The 21196-nt window shown below is 43.2% G+C and overlaps 2 protein-coding genes and 4 non-coding genes across 10 annotated transcripts; all 6 read left to right on the top strand.

The window, feature by feature from the left end:
• Window positions 1–942: 942 nt before the first annotated feature.
• On the top strand, window positions 943–4923 carry RPL17 (ribosomal protein L17). 5 transcript variants are annotated; one of them, XM_003365546.5, is made up of 7 exons: window positions 943–1028; window positions 1831–1883; window positions 1978–2018; window positions 2547–2681; window positions 2930–3028; window positions 3688–3879; window positions 4836–4923. In XM_003365546.5, exons 2-7 carry the CDS (start codon window positions 1844–1846, stop codon window positions 4881–4883), a joined length of 555 nt encoding a protein of 184 aa, XP_003365594.1. In that variant the 5' UTR covers window positions 943–1028; window positions 1831–1843; the 3' UTR covers window positions 4884–4923. The 5 variants fall into 5 exon arrangements, with proteins under 5 accessions (XP_003365594.1, XP_070077182.1, XP_070077183.1 ...); XM_070221081.1 differs by having other exon boundaries at window positions 1019–1215; XM_070221082.1 differs by having other exon boundaries at window positions 1019–1220.
• Window positions 1685–1750, top strand: LOC111774861 (small nucleolar RNA SNORD58). Its single transcript, XR_002810162.1, has one exon. It is a non-coding gene; the product is annotated as a small nucleolar RNA SNORD58 (small nucleolar RNA).
• On the top strand, window positions 2092–2156 carry LOC111774859 (small nucleolar RNA SNORD58). Its single transcript, XR_002810160.1, has one exon. It is a non-coding gene; the product is annotated as a small nucleolar RNA SNORD58 (small nucleolar RNA).
• Window positions 2779–2843, top strand: LOC111774858 (small nucleolar RNA SNORD58). The gene has a single exon (XR_002810159.1). It is a non-coding gene; the product is annotated as a small nucleolar RNA SNORD58 (small nucleolar RNA).
• LOC111774860 (small nucleolar RNA SNORD58) lies at window positions 3934–3997 on the top strand. The gene has a single exon (XR_002810161.1). It is a non-coding gene; the product is annotated as a small nucleolar RNA SNORD58 (small nucleolar RNA).
• A 1149-nt stretch (window positions 4924–6072) lies between the features above and the next one.
• C8H18orf32 (chromosome 8 C18orf32 homolog) lies at window positions 6073–10553 on the top strand. The gene is made up of 3 exons (XM_005612892.4): window positions 6073–6214; window positions 9086–9273; window positions 9877–10553. Exons 2-3 carry the CDS (start codon window positions 9109–9111, stop codon window positions 9937–9939), a joined length of 228 nt encoding a protein of 75 aa, XP_005612949.1. The 5' UTR covers window positions 6073–6214; window positions 9086–9108; the 3' UTR covers window positions 9940–10553.
• The last annotated feature ends 10643 nt before the right edge of the window (window positions 10554–21196 follow it).

Raw genomic sequence — 21196 nt, 5'->3', positions numbered from 1 at the left:
ATTATTACTACGCAACAGAAAAGTAGACCCTGGGGAAGGAGATAATGAGTTCAGTTTAATGACACCTTAGGTTTCAAGTATTTGCTTCAGGGACTTTTCAGGAAAGATGTCCAGGGAGCGGTTTGATATCTGGGGCTAGCGCAGGAGGGAGATGTGGAGAGGAGATAGTAATTTGGGAGTTCTCAGCCTGCGATGGAAACCATGTGAGGGATGGGAATTACTGGGGAAAGACAATGGAACCCATCATTTGGCAACGGGAGTGGAGTCCGGGATACGGACCTGAGACTGAGGTCTCTGAAACAGGTCAAGGAACCAAGTGTGCCTAGAGCGTTATCCAGAGTCCATTCACTGGGGGTTTAAATCTGCCTAGAGTGACGGTGCCATGAAATAGAAGAGCTAAAGTTAAGTGCTAATACCACGAGTGACTGTGAGAGAATAACCAGATAAATGACCTGGGGGAGGAATAAAGGGAAGATAATACCCAAGTGTTTTTCTCTACCAGATGAAGATCTAGAAGGGGCAGTGGGGACCCAGACCCTTCGCCTAGCACATCCTTTACATAGCTTGCCGTACAACTGATTGGGTGATATTCCTATCCTGAGAATTTTCTGATTATCTTAATTACATCCCATCCTTTGCATTTTCTTAATTATCCATTTACAAACCACTTTCAGGGGTACGTGACCACATTGTCAAATCTAACGAATGTTGATGAATAAATGTTTCGTCTGTATCTCATAATACGTGGTCCTGTCCTAGAACTACAAACTTGTTTTTAATTGATTGATATTTAAAATCTTTATTTCCAGATAGAAAAAAAAGGAGAATTTTGAGACGGTCTCTAAGGAGTCAACTCGTTTTCAGATCTTCTAAAACATATTCCACACTCCCTTTCTCCTTTGCTTTCCTCCTCCCCTCTTCAAATCTCGCTCCCCCCACCCCCCCCGGCGGGGAATCTCGCGAGAGGTCGAGTGACCACGAATTCTCCCAGAAGCTACCGCTCTTCCTCTTCACGTCTGCGGCCTGAGGTGAGTGTTTCGTAGCGGTACGTCTCCGAGTGCTCAATCCTCTGATCATCGCCGCCATCCTGGCCTCGGGGGTGCCCATCTCGAGACCCCTGGGAAGAGGACTCTGGCAACTACTGATTCCTCGCTGAAGGCGGTGTTCCTCTGCGCGGGGGACGTGTCGGAGCGCCCGACTTGGCGCGCCGTGGGCGTACGGTCTCTGCTTCCCGCAGAGGGGCGCGATGGACGGGAATGGGGGTGGTGGGGTTTCAGGCGGCCCGCGGTCGGGACGGCCTCCGACTCCAGAGGTCCAGTGTTTCGCGGTGAGTGGTGGCCGCAAGGAGAGAAAGTTGCGGAGCGATAGAGTCGAGTCGGATCGAGGCTTCGCTCCTTTGCGCAGGAGCGTTTCAGACTCGCTGGCGTGGTGGCAGTCTGAAAGTGTGCGGAGGGACAGCGTTGCTGGGGAGGCCGTGTGAGCCCAGGTGGGGTCTGTAGAGGGCTGTAGTCGAGTTCTTCCGGGTCGGTTTACGCCTGAAGGATCCCGAGTTGGATGGAAACAGGCTCTGTCTTCTTCGAGGGTCAGAGGGTGATGAGGTCCTTGTCACCAGTCGGGTGTCAGCGCTGCTGTAGTCACTGGTAGACGTAAAGGGGATGCAGGCTGTGGATGGAGAGCAGGGCAGCTGCGATGATGGCATTTCTTAGGACACCTTTGGATTAATCATGAAAACAACTACTCTCTGAGCAGCTGTTGGTAGCATTTGATACGTGTTTAAACTGTAAGTTACTGTAGATGTGTATTGACAGAATTAACTCTGCTCCCTTGCAGGTGATCTCCGAAAATGGTTCGCTACTCACTTGACCCGGAAAACCCTACAAAGTGTAAGTGAACAGGAAAGGGGTGCATGTTTCTTATTTTGGGGTAAGAGAAACCATAAGATGCCGAAAATTAACGAAAGCTTTGCTCATCTTTTAGCATGCAAATCAAGAGGTTCGAATCTTCGTGTCCACTTTAAGGTAGGTGCATCATGGTCATGCTCTAAGCGTCTTCCATGTGTCCCGGTGTGTTTTGACTATTCTGAAAAGGTAGCTGCCGTGATGCTTTTCTTAGGACACCTTTGGATTTACCGTGAAAATTAATCAGTTCTGAGCAGCCACCTTTTTGTCTTTAACCATCAGTTTATAATGAGCGCTTTGATGTAGGATTTGTGGAATTGGGTAAAACTACTAGAGAACTACTTGCGAACCGAGTGTACAGATGAACGTATGCAACAGTAATTGTAAGGATAAGATATGGAGTTTAAGAGACTACAGTGAATAAACAGGTTTAGGATTTGTTTTTTCATAGCTTCAAACCAAGCCCCCCTGGTTCTCAATCACAGATCCGTTTTTCTCACTGTATTACCTCACCTCCCAAGAATGGAAAGGTTTTAGCACTTGATAATATGTGGACATTTTAAACATCTGAGAATTTAATGTTAAAGTTACTTTAGAAATGGTGATCCTTTCACATAGTTAACGCTCAGTTTATATTATTATATTTAGAACACTCGTGAAACTGCCCAGGCCATCAAGGGTATGCACATCCGAAAAGCTACCAAGTATCTGAAGGATGTCACTTTAAAGAAGCAGTGCGTGCCGTTCCGTCGATACAATGGCGGCGTTGGTAGGTGTGCCCAGGTGAGAATTCGTGGCTGCCATTTGAAAAGGCAGAGTATAAGGGAAAGTGATTGAATGGGGTGAGAATGGCTAAGGCCTGCCTGTAATCAGACTCTGGTTGCTGTGATGACAATCTTAGGACACCTTTGGATTAACCATGAAAAAAACAATGTTCTGAGCAACCTTGATGTTGGATAAAATAAATGCAACTTGGTTGTAACGTTGATTTAAATCAGGAAATGACTAATAGTCTCTCCATTTTCTTTCAGGCCAAACAGTGGGGCTGGACACAGGGTCGGTGGCCCAAAAAGAGTGCTGAATTTTTACTGCACATGCTTAAGAATGCAGAGAGTAATGCTGAACTTAAGGTACCCGAACCTGTGACATCTTTATATGCATCCAACTTGGATGATTGTTCCATTAATGTTGCTGTTGTGCAGATTTGTTATACAGATGATAAAATACCTAGTATTACAAAGGAATAAGTTACCAAATTGATTGTCTTTGTAATGGTACATGTGGTTTGTTGCCTACATTTGTAATGGAGAGACATGTTAAATTTCAGTTAAGTTAAAATCAAGTGATATTAATCAACCAAAGACAGGTTTATCCATTTTGGCCATCATCCATTACCATTTTGCATTTGGAATTCTGGTCCAAAAGTGGAATTAATGTTGGTCTTTCTGGCTGTTGTAACCCTTCTAGCTGCTAATTCATGCTGCCAAAATCTTACTTATATCAAGGCTTAGAAATTGACACTACCAGATCCTGTAACTCCCCTCCCCTTATGACTTTTAAGGACGCCACTTATAAACAAAGTGCATTTAGCACTGAGTTTTGGTCCGTCCTTAGATTTAAGGAAGGGCACTTAGAATAAAGGTGAAAACAAGTGTTTGAACAAATAAGCTGTTTAAAGTCTTACGGATTGCCTTTCAAAAATGGTCTCATTAAGGCAGGGACTTGATTTTCCAGTAATGTTAAATGATAAAGATGGTGTCTGATTTTGTTCCCCCTTTCCTCTTCCCAGGGTTTGGATGTCGATTCTCTGGTCATTGAGCATATCCAGGTGAACAAAGCTCCCAAGATGCGGCGCAGGACATACAGAGCCCATGGTCGGATCAACCCCTACATGAGCTCTCCCTGCCACATCGAGATGATCCTTACTGAAAAAGAGCAAATCGTTCCTAAACCAGAAGAGGAGGTTGCACAGAAGAAAAAGGTAAATTACTCGGCCGTTGCTCAGCTTCATTTGTGTGTGATACTAGATTTGTGGTTGCTGTGATGACTAACTTAGGACACCTTTGGAACAACCGTGAAAGAATACTATTCTGAGCAACCGGCAGTTTTTTACTCATTTTGTTTTGGCTTTCGTGGGTCTCGTTTGTTTCTTGATTAATAGTAAGTAGAACTTTTTATTCAGTACATCAGAACTATGTGATTATCTGCTGATGGCCCCAGCTAGATGTCCACGGCCACTTCACATGCAATATCTCTGGGGCCAGCCTTGTGGCTGACTGGTTAAGATTGCATGCTTTGCGTTGGTGGCCCTGGTTTTCCGCTGGTTCGGATCCTGGGCCCCGACATGGCACTGCTAATCAAGCCATGCTGAGGTGGCGTCCCCCATGGCAGAGCCAGAAGGACCTACAACTAGAATATACAACTCTGTACCGGAGGGGCGGGGGGCTGCTTTGGGAAGAAGGAGGGAAAAAAGAGAGAAGATTGGCAACAGACGTCAACTCAGGTGCCAATCTTTAAAAAAACAATTACATGTCCAAAAATGGGCCACTCCCTTCACTCCACCACCCTTCTCCCCCCCAAATCTGATAATCTTGTTTTTAGTAAATGAAGCAAGCAAAGAAACTGGGAATGATTCTAGACTCCTCCCTTCATATTTAATGAATTTAGTTTCTGTTGATTTTATCACTTAAATGTTATCCTCCATCCTTGCTGCCACTTGGTCTTTAACAGCTAGGCTCCCTGCCTCTGAAGAGTCGGCTCTCCTCCACTTTAGATTTCCTCCTGTCTGCCCCTCCCCCCATACCCCTTTTCTCCGCTAAAGGACTTTTTCCCTTATGTTGAAGTTTCCAATTAGTTCACTCAACTTTGACCTACTCCTTTAAGATGTAGCTTGGGTTTCTTCAGGAAACTTAACAGTCCTTTTATTTTTCCCCCCAGATATCCCAGAAGAAACTGAAGAAACAAAAACTTATGGCCCGGGAATAAATTCAGCATAAAATAAATGCAAATATAAATAAAAGCAGAACGCTGGTTGTCTTTATTAGTAAATATATTTCAAATGTCCTCACAAGATGGGTCAAACAAGCTCTCTTCTTTCTTTTGATTAGAATTAGAAACACATTGTTCGCCCTGTGCCATTGGTTTTGGTTCATAAACATGCTGTTTTGAACCTCTCGGTGTTTCTTTGCATAAGACAGAATTTGAACATGGGGAAATGTCTGAAAGTTTTTTCCAACCACTTTGAGATTGGACACACTGTTACAATTCACAAATTCATAGTTCACTGGCTTTTAGTATAGTCACTTATGTAACCATAGTCAATTTTAGAACATTTCATTATCCCAAAGAGGGACCTTGGCAGTGGTTAGCTGTCACTCCAGCCCTAGGGTACCACTTAGTATTTCTGTCTATATAGATTTGTCTATTCTGGATATTTGATACAAGTGACATCACAATACCCTCATCTGTTGGTATCTGCAGGGGGATATAGAGCGCCTGCCTTATATGGCCCTTTGTCACTGGCTTTGACTTAGCCCAATGTTTTCAGGGTTCATGTTGCAGGATGTTTCTACTTTGTTATTGACGAACAGTTCGTTCCCTGAGTAGGCTATTTAATGAGTTGAACATTTCGGTTTTGTGGGGTTTTTTACCTGTTACAAATAGTGCTGCTGTGAGCCTTCGTGTAGTACAAGTTTTTGGGTAGGCATGTTCTCATTTCTCTTGGGTATGTGCCAAGAGTGGAATTGCTGGATCACATGGTAACTTTAGTAAACGTTTGAGAAACCCATTCGTTTTCAATGTAGTTGTGCCATTTTCAGTCCTACCGGCAGTGTAAGGGTCCCATTTTCTCCATATTCTCCGAACACGGTCTCTGATCACATCTAGCTGTCAAGCTGACTTTAATATTAATTTTTCCTGCCCTTGAATTTACGACACTCTTAACTAGCCGAGTGAATAACTTAGCCAGAACTGCGTTCGAAAAGATCCCAGCGATCCCGTGCAAACGGTGTAACCTTCCCTGTGGGCAGCGAACCACCGGCTCTGGCGTCTTTCCCGGCTCAATGACTTTCCTGCTGGCGTTGGGGGCGGACCCTCGGACTCCCAGCCCTGCCCTGCTCCCGCAGGCTCTGAGCCAACGGCTGCCGCGCCGGAAGCCGCGCCGGGCCCCGCCCCCGCGTCACCGTTACGCCCTGTGCGTCGTCAGGCTGACGCAGGCGCGCCTTTGTCGGCCCCTTCTGCGGTGCCCATTGGCTCGGCGGCAGCACGTCCCTCCCACCGGAAGTGCGGCCATTTCCACTTGGGCTTGGTGGTCGCGGGTGAGCGGGGCATGGGGCCTGGGTTTGCGGCTGGGGTTCGGGGTGGGGAAGGGCTGTGGCCTCGGTGCTATCGAGCTGCTCCGCAGGCTCCAGCCCGGGCCGCGCCGACCGAGCCCAGCCGGTGCGCGGCTCTCCTGCCCCCGGCGCCTCGGGCCCGCCTGCGCGCTCTCTGTACCCCGCTTCGCCCTCCGTTCGTGCGCCCCTGCCCACCCCTCGCCTTCACGTCTGCCTGCGGCGGCCCCCGTTCCTTTGTATCCGTTTATTCTTTCCCTTGGCCCGTGGGCTCGGCTTCGCTGTTCTCTCCACCATCGTTCAGTCATCCTCTCCATCTTTTCAGTCGTTGTCTTTGACTCCGCCGGTCCCGCGCTCTCGTCTCCAGTAAAATGATATGCCGAACGGGGTCAGTTAAAGGGAGGTGGCGCTCCCCCCTGCACCTGCCCGCTTTCTGAGAGCGCCTCAGCCTGTTCCTCTCCTTGTGCTGGACTGCGTCGAACGAAAGAATATTCCGCTCCTGCAGCAACTTTAATCTATTTTGCTCGCTTCGTTGTAATATCCGAGAATTGCCTTGGAGAGAGTGAAGAAAATAGTTTTGCCAATTTATCATAGCCGCCTTCTAGACCTTTCTAAGCCACAGTTTCCACATGTATGTAGTAAAATGGCTCATTGAAGAGTCATGTTGAGGATTAAGAAAGATAAAATACTGTGGTTTCATTGTGAAAGAACTGGAAAGTTTTATAAAAGCCGTAATGATGACTTAAGTGATTAGTAGTATTTATTCTTGAGAGTTCATTCAAAACACACCGATTACTAGTAGGTAAAAATGAATTTTTATGTTGGAGGGATTGCTAGCCATCAGCTTAGCCTAGTGCTCGAGCATCGCCAGTTGTTTTGAAGAGTTTAGTTGGTTTTGAATGTTTGGTCCGAAAGAAGTAACATGATCATTGTGTTTTTGGAAGGGGAAAGGGACTTGAGCTAGGAAACCAGAAGAGAATTCTTTGTGTGAACTTTGGGCAAGTCACAGCTTCTGGATCTGTTTTTTTTTTTTTTCTTTGTATGGTAATAGCACTTAAGTAGCACTTAATATATGCAGGCACTGGTCTGAGCCTTGTGTTCCTGTTAAGTTATCTAATCCAAACTACATCCCAGTGAGATAGTATTATCGTCTTCGTTTTACTCATGAGGGAATTACGGCACAGACTGGTTAAATTTGCCCAGGAATATCCTCTAGAAAGTGGTGGAAGCAGGTCTCAAATCCAGCCAGCTTCCAGCCAGTCTTATTGATTGCTGTGCTATGGTGCCTGTGAGAGTGTGCAAGACGTAAACCGGATCATCTCTTTAAGTCTCTGCAGATCGCAGTCTAAATGTCTATGGCCAAAAATAATGATTCTTCAAAAAATGCTGTAAAAAGACTCACTACTTATTTGGCATATTTTAATCAAAGAATATGTTCTTTAAAATTTCGGAGCAAAATATTTTGGTAATACTTGTTATTTTGATTTGACTAGGGAACTGTTTTAAAGAATCCAGTTATGAATCCTTTATAAAAAAGCTGGTCATTCCTTGATGTACGTTGACATTTTTGTTTTTGTTTTAAAGATTTTATTTTTCCTTTTTCTCCCCAAGACCCCTGTTACACAGTTGTATATTTTTAGTTGTGGGTCCTTGTGTAGTTGTGGCACGCCGCCTCAGCATGGCCTGGTGAGTGGTGCCATGTCCGCGCCCAGGATTTGAACTGGCGAAACCCTGGGCTGCCTAAGCCGAGTGTGCGAACTTAACCACTGGGTGGGGGCTGGCCCCTCATTTTTATTTGTTTATAGCTCTTGTATCATTTCAAAGCCCCGTTTAGTCTGCATTATCTATACCACTGTTCTCTTGTATCGTGAATAATTTTAAATTGCTTCAATGTAGTCATGGTGCCGACTCATTTGCCAACAGATACCACTTAATTTGCAATATTTTGAAAATAGGAAATTTTAATATACTGAGTTAGCCTTATGCACTGTTCTGAAGCTTCTTAAAGTCCTACTCTAAGGGATTAAAAATTCTTGTAAATTCAGGAAGTCTTTGGTTTAATGATATACTATGGAAGTAGTATTGGTTCTTTTTCAAGAAATTATTGATGTTGAGAAATTTCAAGATGATTTCTAATCATCAAAGAAATTAGAGGTGTTAATTTTTGGAAGTGGACAACTTTTAACAATAATATTAAATAACATTTTGTGTTACTTGGTACACCTTAATTGCCATGAAAAACAAAAAGCAAATATATTAAGCAAGAGTTCTTGCCTGGGAAGGGCCAGCCAGTTTGCATCCTAGAGGTCTTGCAAAGTGATATCTTAGAGGAGACTTTCATATTATAAGATTTTGCCATTAGCATTTTAGGTTTGGCTAATCGACGTTGTCAAGTCCCTGAAGGTGATTCTCCCCTCATACTCACACTAAACTGGAGTATAAGGCATAATTGCCAAGTTCGTTAATGTTTTTCTGTCTCCTTTGCTTTGTCTGTAAATGGCGATAGCACGGGTGCCCAGCCTCACTGGGTATTTTGAGGACTGAGTGAGTTGATAGATACAAAGGGCTTAACTGCCTAGCACCCAGCAGGTGTTGGTGTCTGTCGTTTATCATCAAATTTGTGGTTGACGAGCAGTGATTGGAGAGGTTTGGAGACAGGAGCCTCACTATTATTCTCATGCCTGCCACCTGTTCCTTTACCTTGCAGATAGCATTTTTATATAATACACTCTTGCTTTTAGCTAATAGTTTTTTTCTTCAATGTAGAAATCGTCCTTTCAAATATCTTAATCTAGGTACGTTCCTTCTGTCGTTAATCTATGATGAACTAATTTGCTTTTTCATCGTGTCTATCAACAGTTGAGGAGCTCAAGGCTGGGACAATGGTGTGCATTCCTTGTATTGTCATTCCAGTTCTGCTCTGGATCTACAAAAAATTCCTGGAGCCATATATATACCCCCTGATTTCCCCCTTTGTTAGTCGTATGTGGCCTGGAAAAGCTATACGAGAATCCAGTGATAAAAACAAAGGCAAAGGAGACTATAAGGTAGGAACATTAAAATGTCTTGAATAAGGGCCAGTTAAGGGGGGTGGTCAGTCAGGGTGAAATACTTGGCTTTTGGAAAGGCAAGTTCTTGGACCCAGAAGCTTCATTACTGTGTCTTAAGTTTCTTCTTTTTTAAAATAGAAGGCTTTGGGATGTTTTTTTAAAGTAGTTAGCATTCGTTTTAAACTAGGCTTCTGATTAATGCATTTGCCCCTTGCCCTATGGCCAAGATAATAACCAGTATTACCTGGCTGGCTATTTAATGGTAAATAGCTAATGGACAAGAAGAGATGATACTAAAATAAGCCAGTTTCACTGATAACTTTGGTAAGAGATTTAATTGGAAGGATCATAGAAATTTTTTAAAAAACAAAATGAAATAATTTTTTTAAATGAATACCTAGACAACTCTTTTGGTTTTAGCATTGGTACTTGTTAAGTTCAATTTAGACTGTGTTCACCTGCACTAATTTTTAGCCATCCTGCACATTTCTAGAAGCAGAGTTTTTTCGTTCTGAAGTTTACTGTCTGTTTTTAAAGAGAATGTCTCTTATAATGAGTTTCATTTGTTGTAGTAATATCTACTATGGTTTTTCATTTTAGGGTGCAGACGTGAATGGACTACCAACAAAAGGACCAACAGAAATCTCTGATAAAAAGGACTGATGGGATTGTCCCAAAGGATCTCATTGTTTTAAAGATGGACCTGATAATATGAAGCACCTTCTTTATAACTGTCTCTGACCTTTTTCTCTGAGACCAGAATTCGGGATAGATAGTTTCATTTTACCTGATACTAATGAGAAAACACGCAGTAGTATTTATATTTTAAATGTATTTAGTTATATTTAATTACCTCATTCCTGAGTTCCTTTCTCATTAAAGTAGCTTTCATTTCTACTACTGCTAGAAGGTTTGTGCCACTAGACACTGTTCCTAAATTACCTACGAATCCTTGGGCCTCTAGCTTTTATTCAGGCTCTTCCAATTTGAGTAGAGTACAATTGTACTGTGAAACAGTGCGGTGAGACTGTGCAGTGAAATGAAAGGTCATTTTGGAGATGATAATGACTTGAAATATAAAGAGAGGATTACTGTCTAACAATGGAGCTGTTTATCTATGAAAATAGTAGTTACTGTTTATTGCTCTAGGGAAGACAGGAAAATAGAAACTTTGAAAAGTGGAACACGTTTTGCTCAATTGTCTAATGTGTATCTTAAAGTTCTAATCCTTGTTGCATTCCTTCTAATCCTACAAAATGTATTAAATATTCAGTTTAGCTTGTGGTTATTTTTTCTTTTAAAGTTTAAATATTTAAAAGGGAAAATTTTCACCACCGTCGGAAAGCAGGATTATAATAGTGTGGTGGCGTCTGGATAGTTATAGAACAAGAATATTTTCTTTTTTTAAAGAGTAGATTGTATTGGTTACTTATTGTTGCATAACAAGACACTCCAAAATTTAATGGTTTTCAACAACAGTCATTTGCCTGGGCGGTTCTTTGCTGATCTGGGCCTCTCTACGTGGTCTTTCAGACCTGGGCTCCTTCACGTTATCATCGGGATCTATAAATATTCAAAGATGATGAGACTTAATCTTTATATTGTATTTATGTGTTCCTTCTGAAGCAGGGAGAGATTAGAAGCAGCTTCTTCCCTTGGTCCCCAGTGAAGACCTGGGTGCTAACTAAGGCTGTGTCTGATCAAGTTACTGATTCACCCTGGACTTCGTTTGATATGAATCAGTAGGTTTCAACTTTTCTGCCCCAACCCACCTGAGGGTTAAGATAAATTCTCTTTAGCGACTAAATTTAGTTGATTAGTTTGTCTTTTAAACGTATAAAAACTGTCATAAAAACAACAGATGTTGATAGTAAAACCATGCAAGAACAAGTTAAGTGAAAAGTGAATATTCTTTTTCTACTCCTGGTCCTTTATTCTAGCTCCACGGGTGTAACCACTTTTAGGTTTTTTTGTGTAGCCTTCTAGCAACTTTCTTAAAATTAATTTGTTTTTATTAAACATTTCATTTTTTAAATCAAATAATATTGCAAGATTTAGAATGCCCCTACTCTCTTAGTCCCCAAAGGCTTTATTCAGTTTTTACTTTTGTCATATGTTTTGTCTCCCTATTTCTAAATAATACATATATATATTACTGCTGTTTTTGGAGCTGTCAACTTTAGATTTTATTGACTTCCTGCAGTGGTTGAGATAACAGCTCTCTTACACTGTGTTCCCTCCACTTCTCCCACACAGCCTCCTAATATGTTTCTGTGAATTTCGGTTAGGTCACTAATGAGTGTTTGTATCAGTACCAGTGCACCAGATACCTTCCATTTGCCCCTCCAGCTCTCTGCTCCAGGAAAGCTATATGAACTACACCAGCAGACTTCGCACGGCCTCTGGCATCTGTTAGCTTTGGCCAGTGGGGATCTGCAGCAGGAGAAACGAGGGAGGAAGGGAAGGAGTAAGCTCCAGGTATTTATTTCCTTGACTCTTCTTCAGGCCAAGTGTGTTCCTCAGCCAAAGTCACTGCACCTCAAGGTGGCCAACTCCCCATGACTCCTTTCAGCTTCCACTCCCTCTCCTTGCCCCTTGGAGCCTAGAGGTGATAACATCTGTTACTACTGGCTCTGGCTCACAGCTTTATATGGAGGGTGCCATCTGCTTCTTGCTGGGACACTGATAGAATGAGGGTGTAAATACTGCTCACTGCATGGATGATGAATGTAGCATGGTTGAGTTTCGCATACAAGAAGGGCTTCTCTGGAGTGTTGGGTTTTTTTACTTTTTCGTTTTATTAGGTACTATATAATATACTGCATAACCTTCTAGCAAGGGTAGACGAGCATAACTGAGTTATTTTTCGTCAATCAGGAAAATGCTTCCTTAATCAATGTTCTCCAAACCCTTTGACACATAGTAACAGTTAATTCCAGAAACGAGTCTCTCCGTCACACTCCCCTGATGTGAATAATGGGCAACCCTTTTTCCCTTGCTCTGTTAGTGAACCTGTGGATGTGTGCAGTGGCCACTCTGGGGAGGAGCAAGCACACAGCCATGATGGGGAGAATCTCGACCTGCTGTACGCTTATCTGGGCCGGACACTTCCTTTCAGGCCTCTTACAGATGACCCGGCTTTCTCCAGAGTTATTAATTACCGTTTTCTCCTGTACATTTCCCCTGTTGACTGGTTGTTGCTGAGGCCTGGTGCACAGTGGCAGTCGTTGAGACTTTTCTTTACCACTCCTGTGTTGGATCTCCTGTTTCCTGGATCCCCCATCTTCTTTCTTGATTTACTCCCTCATTTTTTCGCCAGCACACCAGTTTTCTAATTCAATACTCTTACAAGGTTGAGTATGGATAATTTTGAAAAGATTTCTCAGATCATTCCAGCTCATTTAAACCCACCTTCCCGAGAATCGTTGGTCTTCTAAGGCTTTTTCCACTTCTAACAGTCTCACGCTGGAGCACTGGTTCCAGTCTTGTATATTACATACTTTTAAACAAATGCGTTTAAAAAGGCTGAGAGGACTGGTACACAGTTGGCAACTTTTTATATTTTGTCAGGCAGGAATATATTTAAAAGATGTAATTTATTAGCACCATTATTTCATTTAAAAAAAGACATTGTGACACCAAAAGAGTGAAAAAAGAACATGAGAATAAGAGGAAAAAATAGCCCATTCATTTGAATAAGTTTATGGAAAATTCACTTTTGTTCATATTTTTCTTCTTTTTGTGGTTGATCGATGAAAACTTATCACCTATCCTTGGACCGGATTTGGTAGCCACTGTTTGCGCCACACCAGTGTTCTCTTGCCCCGAAATACCAGTCCTACCGTTTGTCCATCTGCATTTCAGGGTAGCCTTTCTAGTAAGAGCTGTTATTCGTTCAATGCATGTGCCTGGCACTGTGCAAGGGTGTTACACACATGATCTTATCTGATCCTTATAAAACCTTGAAATACAGTCAAATAAATAGGGCCATAGAGTTTAAATATGTTCAGTGGAGGGTCTAGGGTTTCAAAGCCATACCCTTAGCTTACGTCGTCTTAAAATATTGACCCCTATGGAGTGATCCCAGCTGCTGATTCCTTGTAAGAGCGTAGTGGGAATGACGGCAGAAATGGAGAGGGAGCATGTGGACTAAGCCGTGTTTGTGGACTTCTTTTAAAGTTTTAGTTTTGCTCCTCCTGCAGCATGACTTTTTAACTTACCTACTTTTCAGTGGCTTATTTTTGCCTTCATTAATTTTAACTGCATTTCCTGTCTCTTTTTGTGAGATAGCCTCATTTTCTGAGGTCATTACTCAAGGCTCACCTGAAAGACTCGGGTTTTGTGACGTATTCTTTGTCTTACTAAACTGCCTTCCTAGGAAATATAGGTGAGTCAGCACTTCCTCAAAATGACCACCACTGGCATGTTGCTCTATTCAATGAACTGGCAGGTTGGAAAGGAACTTGTAACCACTGATCTTAGCCTCCTGAACTCCCCAAAGCTGAATGCCCTATTCTCTCAGCAAAAGGAGGCAGGGGAGAGAAGTTTCCTGTGGTTTCCTCCCCAGAGAGCTACTGGTTCCATGCTCAAAGCCACATTCGTTAACATGGTGACAGCTCTTTAAGGAAGAGCAAAGACTGAGCAAATGTGTGTAAGTGAAGTGAGAGGTTGCATTGAGAAGGTAAGAACAGTCAATGAACTGTAAAAGCCTCGTGTGGGGTAGAGTAGTCTCAAAATATACCAGCCACTCCACATGTTGAGCTGGTACGGGCCTTCGGGTACAACTAGCCCCATCCTTTCTACTAAGGCAAAAAAGGTTAAAAGAAGTAGCCCAGATGCTTGAACAAGGTAAGAGTGGGGTCTCCTGCAGGACTGTTGTGTACAGTTGTACTATGTATGCACTGCCCAGTTTCAGAGGTCACTATTCAAATGGACAACAACGTAAGTGGTGCTCCTAGACCTATACATTGCACACCCACAGCCGTACATAGAGGTCCTGCTCCTGACTTGTAGTTCAGCAAGTGAAGTTTCATACTTCCTTGGTGTATTAGTTTTCTATTGCTGCATTGCCGCACAAACAGTGGCTTAAAACAACACAAATATACTATTTCATGGTTTCAGTAGGTCAAAACTCCGGCACTTGTGTGGCTAGATTCTCGGCTCACAGATTCACCAGGCCGAAATCAGGATATTGGTCTCATCTCTGATTCTCATCCGGGTTCGAAGCTCACTGGTTGTTAGCAGAATTCATTTTCTTTTGGTTGTAGGACAGAGGTCCCTTTTCCTTCTAGTCATCCAGAGACCGCTTGCAGCTTCTAGAGGCTGCTTGCAGTTCCTTGGCATTCGGCCTCCACAGGCAGCTCACACAAGGATGTTCGCTTTCTTCCAGGGCAGCCAGAGCACGTCTCTGACTTCTAATCTGGGACCACCAGAGAAAATTCTCTGCTTTTAAAAGGCTCATGTGATTAAATCAGAACTGCCTAGATAATCTCCCTATTTTAAGGTCAACTAATTTGGGACCTTAATTGTGCCTGCAAAATCCCTTCACAGCAGCACCTAGGTTAGTATTTGGTGTTTGGGAGAAGCTGTGTGTCCACCAGGGGCCAGGAATCTAGGGGGGCCATCTTAGAAGTCTGCCTGCCACACTTGGCCCCTTTCCTGATGAATGATCCTAGTCCTTCAGTTACTTGGGGATCCACTTGGGCTCTGAGTCCCATGGTCTCCACCTGTCACTGCCCCCAGGCTTCACTGATTTTATACCCTTGAAACTTAAAGAGCTACTCAGCCTAGCCTTTTCTGACCCCAGACTGAATGCCTAGAAATCATTTCAGATGGGGAGAGGAGGAAAGCAGTTAAATAGTGTAATTCACATCAGAAGAAAAGCCCATAAACATGAAAACATGTTTCAGCAGGGTAGTGCAAATTAAAACCACAGTGAGAAACCACCAGAATGGTTAAAATTAAAGATCAAGAGTTAGGAGGATGAAGAACAGAAGGCGTGGGGCCAGTTCCGAGTGGTTGGCTTCGTGCGCTCCGCTGCGGCGGCCCAGGGTTCGGCTCCTGGGCGAGGACATGACACCGCTCGTCAGGCCACGTTGAGGCGGTGTCCCACATCCCACAACTGGAGGGACCCGCAACTAAGATATACAACTATGTATGGGGTGGGGAGAGGGGGTTGGGGAGATAAAGTAGAAAAAACAAAGAACAGAAGGCATTCCTATATACTGTTGGTGGGAGTATAAATTGGTAGAAGTGCTTTGGGAAACAATTTGGCATTATTTTGGCATTATTTGGTAAAGTTGAACATGCATGCACACTATGACCCAGCTATTTATTCCTGGAATCGAAATAATAGAGAAAACCATGTAACTGTGTACCAGGAGACGTACAAGAATATTCTTAGAAGCACTTTTTATGTAATAGCCCAAACAAGACAGAACAAAGAACCCACGAAAGTCCATCTAGAGTAGGAAGGATAAATACATCGGTGTAATAAACCCTTTCATAAGGCTTTAAGTGGGGTTCAAAAAGTCCATTGTGTAAACGGTGGGATAATATCATTTGGGGTTAATGAAATGATGGGGGCAAGCTTGGTGAGCTCCTCTGATGCAGGGATCCAAAAGCTAATGAGTGATCATTCATAAAATATGCATATACTGGAATGCTATATGTCAAATTAAACAGATACCCCATTAAATTGGAGTTGGAAAGCCAAATGGGGGAACTCACACTTCCTATGTCCACAGCAGAGTCTAACAAGAAGAAATACTTCCTCTTTACCTGCAAGAAGGTCAGCCAGGTCCCAGCCTGGTTGTGTAGTGGTTAAGTTAGCATGCTCTGCTTTGGCAGCCCTGGGGTCCCTGGGTTTGGATCCTGGGTGTGGACCTACAGACTGCTCATTAAGCCATGCTGAGACGGGATCCCACGTAGAAAAACTAGAAGGATGTAGAACAACTATGTGCTGGGCCTTGGGGAGGAAAAAGAAAAAGGAAGGTTGGTAACAGATGTTAGCTCAGGGCCAATCTTCCTCACATAAAAAAGTGTTTTAAAAAAAAGCTCAGCCAATGAGAGACTGTCACAACTCAGCCAGTGAAAAGTCACTGCACACTGAATTCTCAATTCCTCCAAAGGACTCTGTTTACAATAGCCCTCCCAACCTCCTCTTCCCCTCTATAAGTTTCTCCTCCCTTGCTGCTGGAGGACTTCAGGTGGCTTGCAGACCCTGAATTGCAATTCTTTGCTGATCTCAAATATATCCATTTCTTCTGGAGAAATCTGTCTATTTGTTTAAGGTCAACATTTGCGGCAGTGAAAAATAAATGAACTCAAAATTAATCTATGTTGCTCAAGCTATGCAAGTGGTTACTTCTGGGGGATATTGATTGGAAAGAACAAGTGAGCTTTCTAGGGCGCTGGAAACGTCCTATATCTTGATGTGAGTGGCGGTTTCAGAGATATATACATTTGAAGAGATTTAGATATACCCTTAACATTTGTCAGTTTACTATAGACAAGTCAATAAAAAAGTAAATTTAAAAAGTGAATTCGGGGCCGGCCCGGTGGCGCAGTGGTTAAGTTCGCACATTCCGCTTGCCCGCCCGGGGTTCGCCAGTTTGGCTCCCAGGTGCAGACATGGCACCGAATGGCAAAAGCCATGCTGTGGCAGGCGTCCCACATATAACGTAAAGGAAGGTGGGCATGGATGTTAGCTCAGGGCCAGTCTTCCTCAGCAAAAAGAGGAGTATTGGCAGTAGTTAGCTCAGGGCTAATCTTCCTCTAAAAAAAAAAAAGTGAATTCTTAGATGTATGCATCCACGTTGGTGAATCTTAAAAAGAATTTTGAGAGGAAAAGAGCAAGTCACAAAATAATACATACTGAATAATTCTTTTTATATAATTCAAAAACAGGCAAACTAAACAATATTTCATTTAGGAATACATACAGAAGTGGTAAAACAATTTCTAAGAATCTTAAGTCATTAGCACAGAATCTAGGATGGTGGGGGAGAGGTGCAATCAAGGAGAAGCACAGAGAAGGCTTTTGGGATATTGCTACTATTTCTTAGTTGGGTAGTGGGTTTCACAATATTGTTCTTTAAACTGTGTCCATTATATATGTCTTTTCATGACATGTTTTACAATTAAAAAAAGAGCAGCAGCATGGGGCAGCTCTCCGAAACTCTTCATTTACCAATGCCTCTCTCCTAAATTTTAATTTAATTTTATTCTACAAGTAATATATTCATGTATTCTTATTGTAAAATATTTTAAAAATACAGATAGTATAAAAATCTCTCCTGGCCCCCTGTCTTGATTTGGAGGCAGCAAATTAATGCTCAGAGACTGATGCTGTCTTTGCCAATAGTTCATTTAACACAGGCTCACTGTGAGATTTATAGTAGTTTCACAGGCCAATAGCCTACAGGATAATGTCTTTTAATAAGCCGATAAAGAAATAACATAACATACTCCAAACCAATGATAGATTAATCACACTATTGTTCCAGGCAAGGGGAGATAAAGGAATAAAGTCCAAATTTAATCCTGATGTACCTTTTTATATGAGTTTGCACTCAGGAGAGATGGCTAAACCAACCAAGAGCTGACTTCCAGCTACCGGCGCAAAATACAAGTCCCTTGTTGCTAGACCATGTTGCTAGGCAACAACAGTGCTGGGGTTGGTGGGCAGGCTGATCTCCTTCATGGGCCACTGAGCAGACTGAGCAGTTTGTCACGGCTACTGATAAGGGAGTCACCCTTACCACGCTAGGAGCTAATGCCCCAAGGTCTTCGGACAGCTTATTAGGTCAGCAAGGAGTGACTTGTTGCTTCTCCACATGTTCTTGCCGCTAAGCCCCCCAACAGTGTTGGCCCAGCTGAGCTACCGAGTGCTTATCAATGACAACAGATGAGATGATGACATCCTGACACAACCTACTTCATTTTTCTATCAAAACTACTTTTTCTTGGTCTTTGTCATAAGCAAGTGGATTTGAAGTTGTAACCACGGGCCCACTAGGACCAGTCCAACTGACCCCATCTTATCAACAGAGAGTAATTAAGAGTTGTTTTTCAGGAATTGAGAGCCGGCCCCTTGTCCAGTTCAGGCCAGTTGAGACCACCAACCCATCAACCGGGCCTGCGCAAATGCCCAATAAGTGACCCTTTTGACATCAAGGGGTGGAAAATTCCACCCTCAGATCATACTAACACGAGCATTTTGCGAACATGCATCCTATGAAGAGCCATGAAGCTTGACTAGGTTTGCACAGATCATCACTTACCTCACTTCCTCCCCTCCAATCATCTGTCCACATTTCAGACCACCCTGCTGCTCATCCCATAAATTTTGCCACAAGCTGTGGGTTAGGAACACAGATTTGAGAGTGTTGCCTCCTGTCTCCTTGTTGGTCAACCTTGCCATAAAGCTGATGCCGTAATAATTGGTGCAGCAGCCAAGAGAACCTCAATTTTGTGCGGTAACAAAGTCATGTCAAACCAATACACAACACTCCGTATCCTAGATTTTTTTTATGGTGTCATTTCTTTTCTTATTGTTGACTTTAAAGATAGACTTTAAGCACTCTGAAGGGAAAGAAATGAAATTAATGTGTGAACAATCTTGTCAAAGCCTAGTCATCTATCTATTCTCAGTTTCTATTTTATTTTAATTTTTATTATAAGAATAGTACATGCTGAATCCCCAGTACCTATAGCAATGCCTGGCCCAGAATAGATACTCGATAAATTTTTTTTTTTTAAAGATTGGCACCTGAGCTAACAACTGTGGCCAATCTTGTTTTTTTTTCTGCTTTATCTCCCCAAATCCCCCATGGTACATTGTTGTATATCTTAGTTGGAGGTCCTTCTAGTTGTGGCATATGGCACGCCGCCACAATGTGGCTTGATGAGTGGTGCCATGTCTGCGCCCAGGATCCCAACCAGCGAAACCCTGGGCCACTGCAGCAGAGTGCGAGAACTTAACCACTCGGCCATGGGGCCGGCCCCTCAATAAATATTTATGGACTGCATCATGAGTGTTCTTTCAAAAACGTATAATTCAGAAGTATATGTATATTGTAAAAAGAAAAAATTCTTCCTTATTTCCCCCTCCCCCCACACTTCTAATTCTGATGATTGTGTCAATAGAAAAGCCTCTATCTTTTGTAAATCACTCACTTAGCACTTCTATTTCAGGAAATTGTATTTTCTGATAGTCTTTAATAGAGAAGGGCTGCGTGCTATTCAGAGTTTTTTGCCACTTGTTGGAGGCAGTGGACACTGTGATGGGTTGGCTCCCATGATATTGCGGTTTATAAGAAGCGTATATTTGGTCTTTGTCCCTGTTTCTGGCACAGAGCTCCTAAAACTCTCGGAATTTCCTAAGTGAATACAGTCATAAATGTGTTATGTTAATGAGGTGACCTGAACTGCACCTAAGGATGGGGGGCTGGTTGCCAGGAAAACTAACCATGTGATTAGAGGGTTGGAGCCCCTCCTGGCCTCCAAGGAAGGGAGGGGGGCTGGAGGTTGAATCAATCCCCAAAGGCTAATGATTTAATCAATCATGACTGTGTAACGAAGCCTCTGTAAAAACCCAAAAAGACAGGTTGGGGAGAGCTTCTGGGTTGGTGAACACGTGGAGATTTGGAGAGAGTGGCGCATCCAGAGAGCGAGGAAGCTCCACATCATTTCCCGATATCTTGCCCTGTGCATCTCTTCCATCTGGCTGTTCCAGAGTTATACCCTTTTATAAGAAACTGATAATCTAGTGAGTAAACTGGTTTCCTGAGTTCTGTGAGCCACTCTAACAAATTAATCAAACCCAAGGAGGGGGTCATGGGAACCTCTGATTTCTAGCCAGTCAGTCAGAAGTACAGGTGATGGCCTGGATTTTCCACTGGCATCTGAAGTGGAGGGCAGTGTTGTGGACTGAGCCCTTAACCCGTGGGATCCGATGCTATCACTGGGTAGATAGTGTCAGAATTTAGTTGAACTGTAGGACACCTAACTGGTGTTGGAGAATTGCTTGGTGGTGTTGGGGAACACAGCCCCCCCTCCCCGCCCATTGGAAATTGACACCAGAACCCTTTAGCCTCATTTGAATACCACAACCTCTGGGAAGCCGTCCGCTTCTCTCTTTCATAGGGTCTCTTGCCCCTGTGCCCTGCAGGCTCCTTACAACACTACAGACAGCTGGGTGCCTGCTGTGTCTTTCACGGGGTGCTGAGCTCCTTGTAGACAGCCACCTTCCACAGATGCCTTGGAGGATATGTTTGCTAAATGTTTGGAAAGCAAATTTTTTTTTAAATGCAGCACAATTAGAAATCACCCAATGCTAAATTAACAAATTGCTCTCTCCCTGACATTTTAGTAGCACTTTAAAGTGCAATCTCAATAACTGTTGAATAGCTAAGCCACCACTCTGACAGTGGCGACAGAGGAGGTTTGGGTCGCTGCTTTTCTGTGCTCCATCCTCTAGAAATCCCCATCCCTGTTCTCCGCACAATGGCAGGATAGCAAAGGATCGGTCCTAAGTCCTTTAGGCTCATGCTGCTGGCTTCTGGGACATTCACTTTGCCTAACGAGACCAAAAGTCTCATTATTGTATAATTGCATCCTTCTATAAAACATGATCTAATGTACGTGAAAACAATTTTTACCTAATTTGGTTCATTGGCACCAATAAATAAATCTGACCATGTCCTCTGAGGTCTATGAACAGCTAATCTAGAGAAGATTTGAAACTGTGTGCACGCACACAGTGAGAACACTATGAAAAGATGAATGCAGAGATTGGGGTGATCCTTCTATAAGCCAAGGAATGCCAACGATTGCCGGGAAACTACCATATTCTAGGGGAGAGGCTTGAAAGAGATTCTCCCTCTCAGCCTCAGAAGGAACCAACCCCACTGATGCC

Source organism: Equus caballus, chromosome 8, assembly GCF_041296265.1.
Source record: "Equus caballus isolate H_3958 breed thoroughbred chromosome 8, TB-T2T, whole genome shotgun sequence".
Classification (NCBI taxonomy): domain Eukaryota; kingdom Metazoa; phylum Chordata; class Mammalia; order Perissodactyla; family Equidae; genus Equus; species Equus caballus.
The sequence above is the reverse complement of the archived record's forward strand: the minus strand, read 5'-3'. Positions and strand labels throughout refer to the sequence as shown.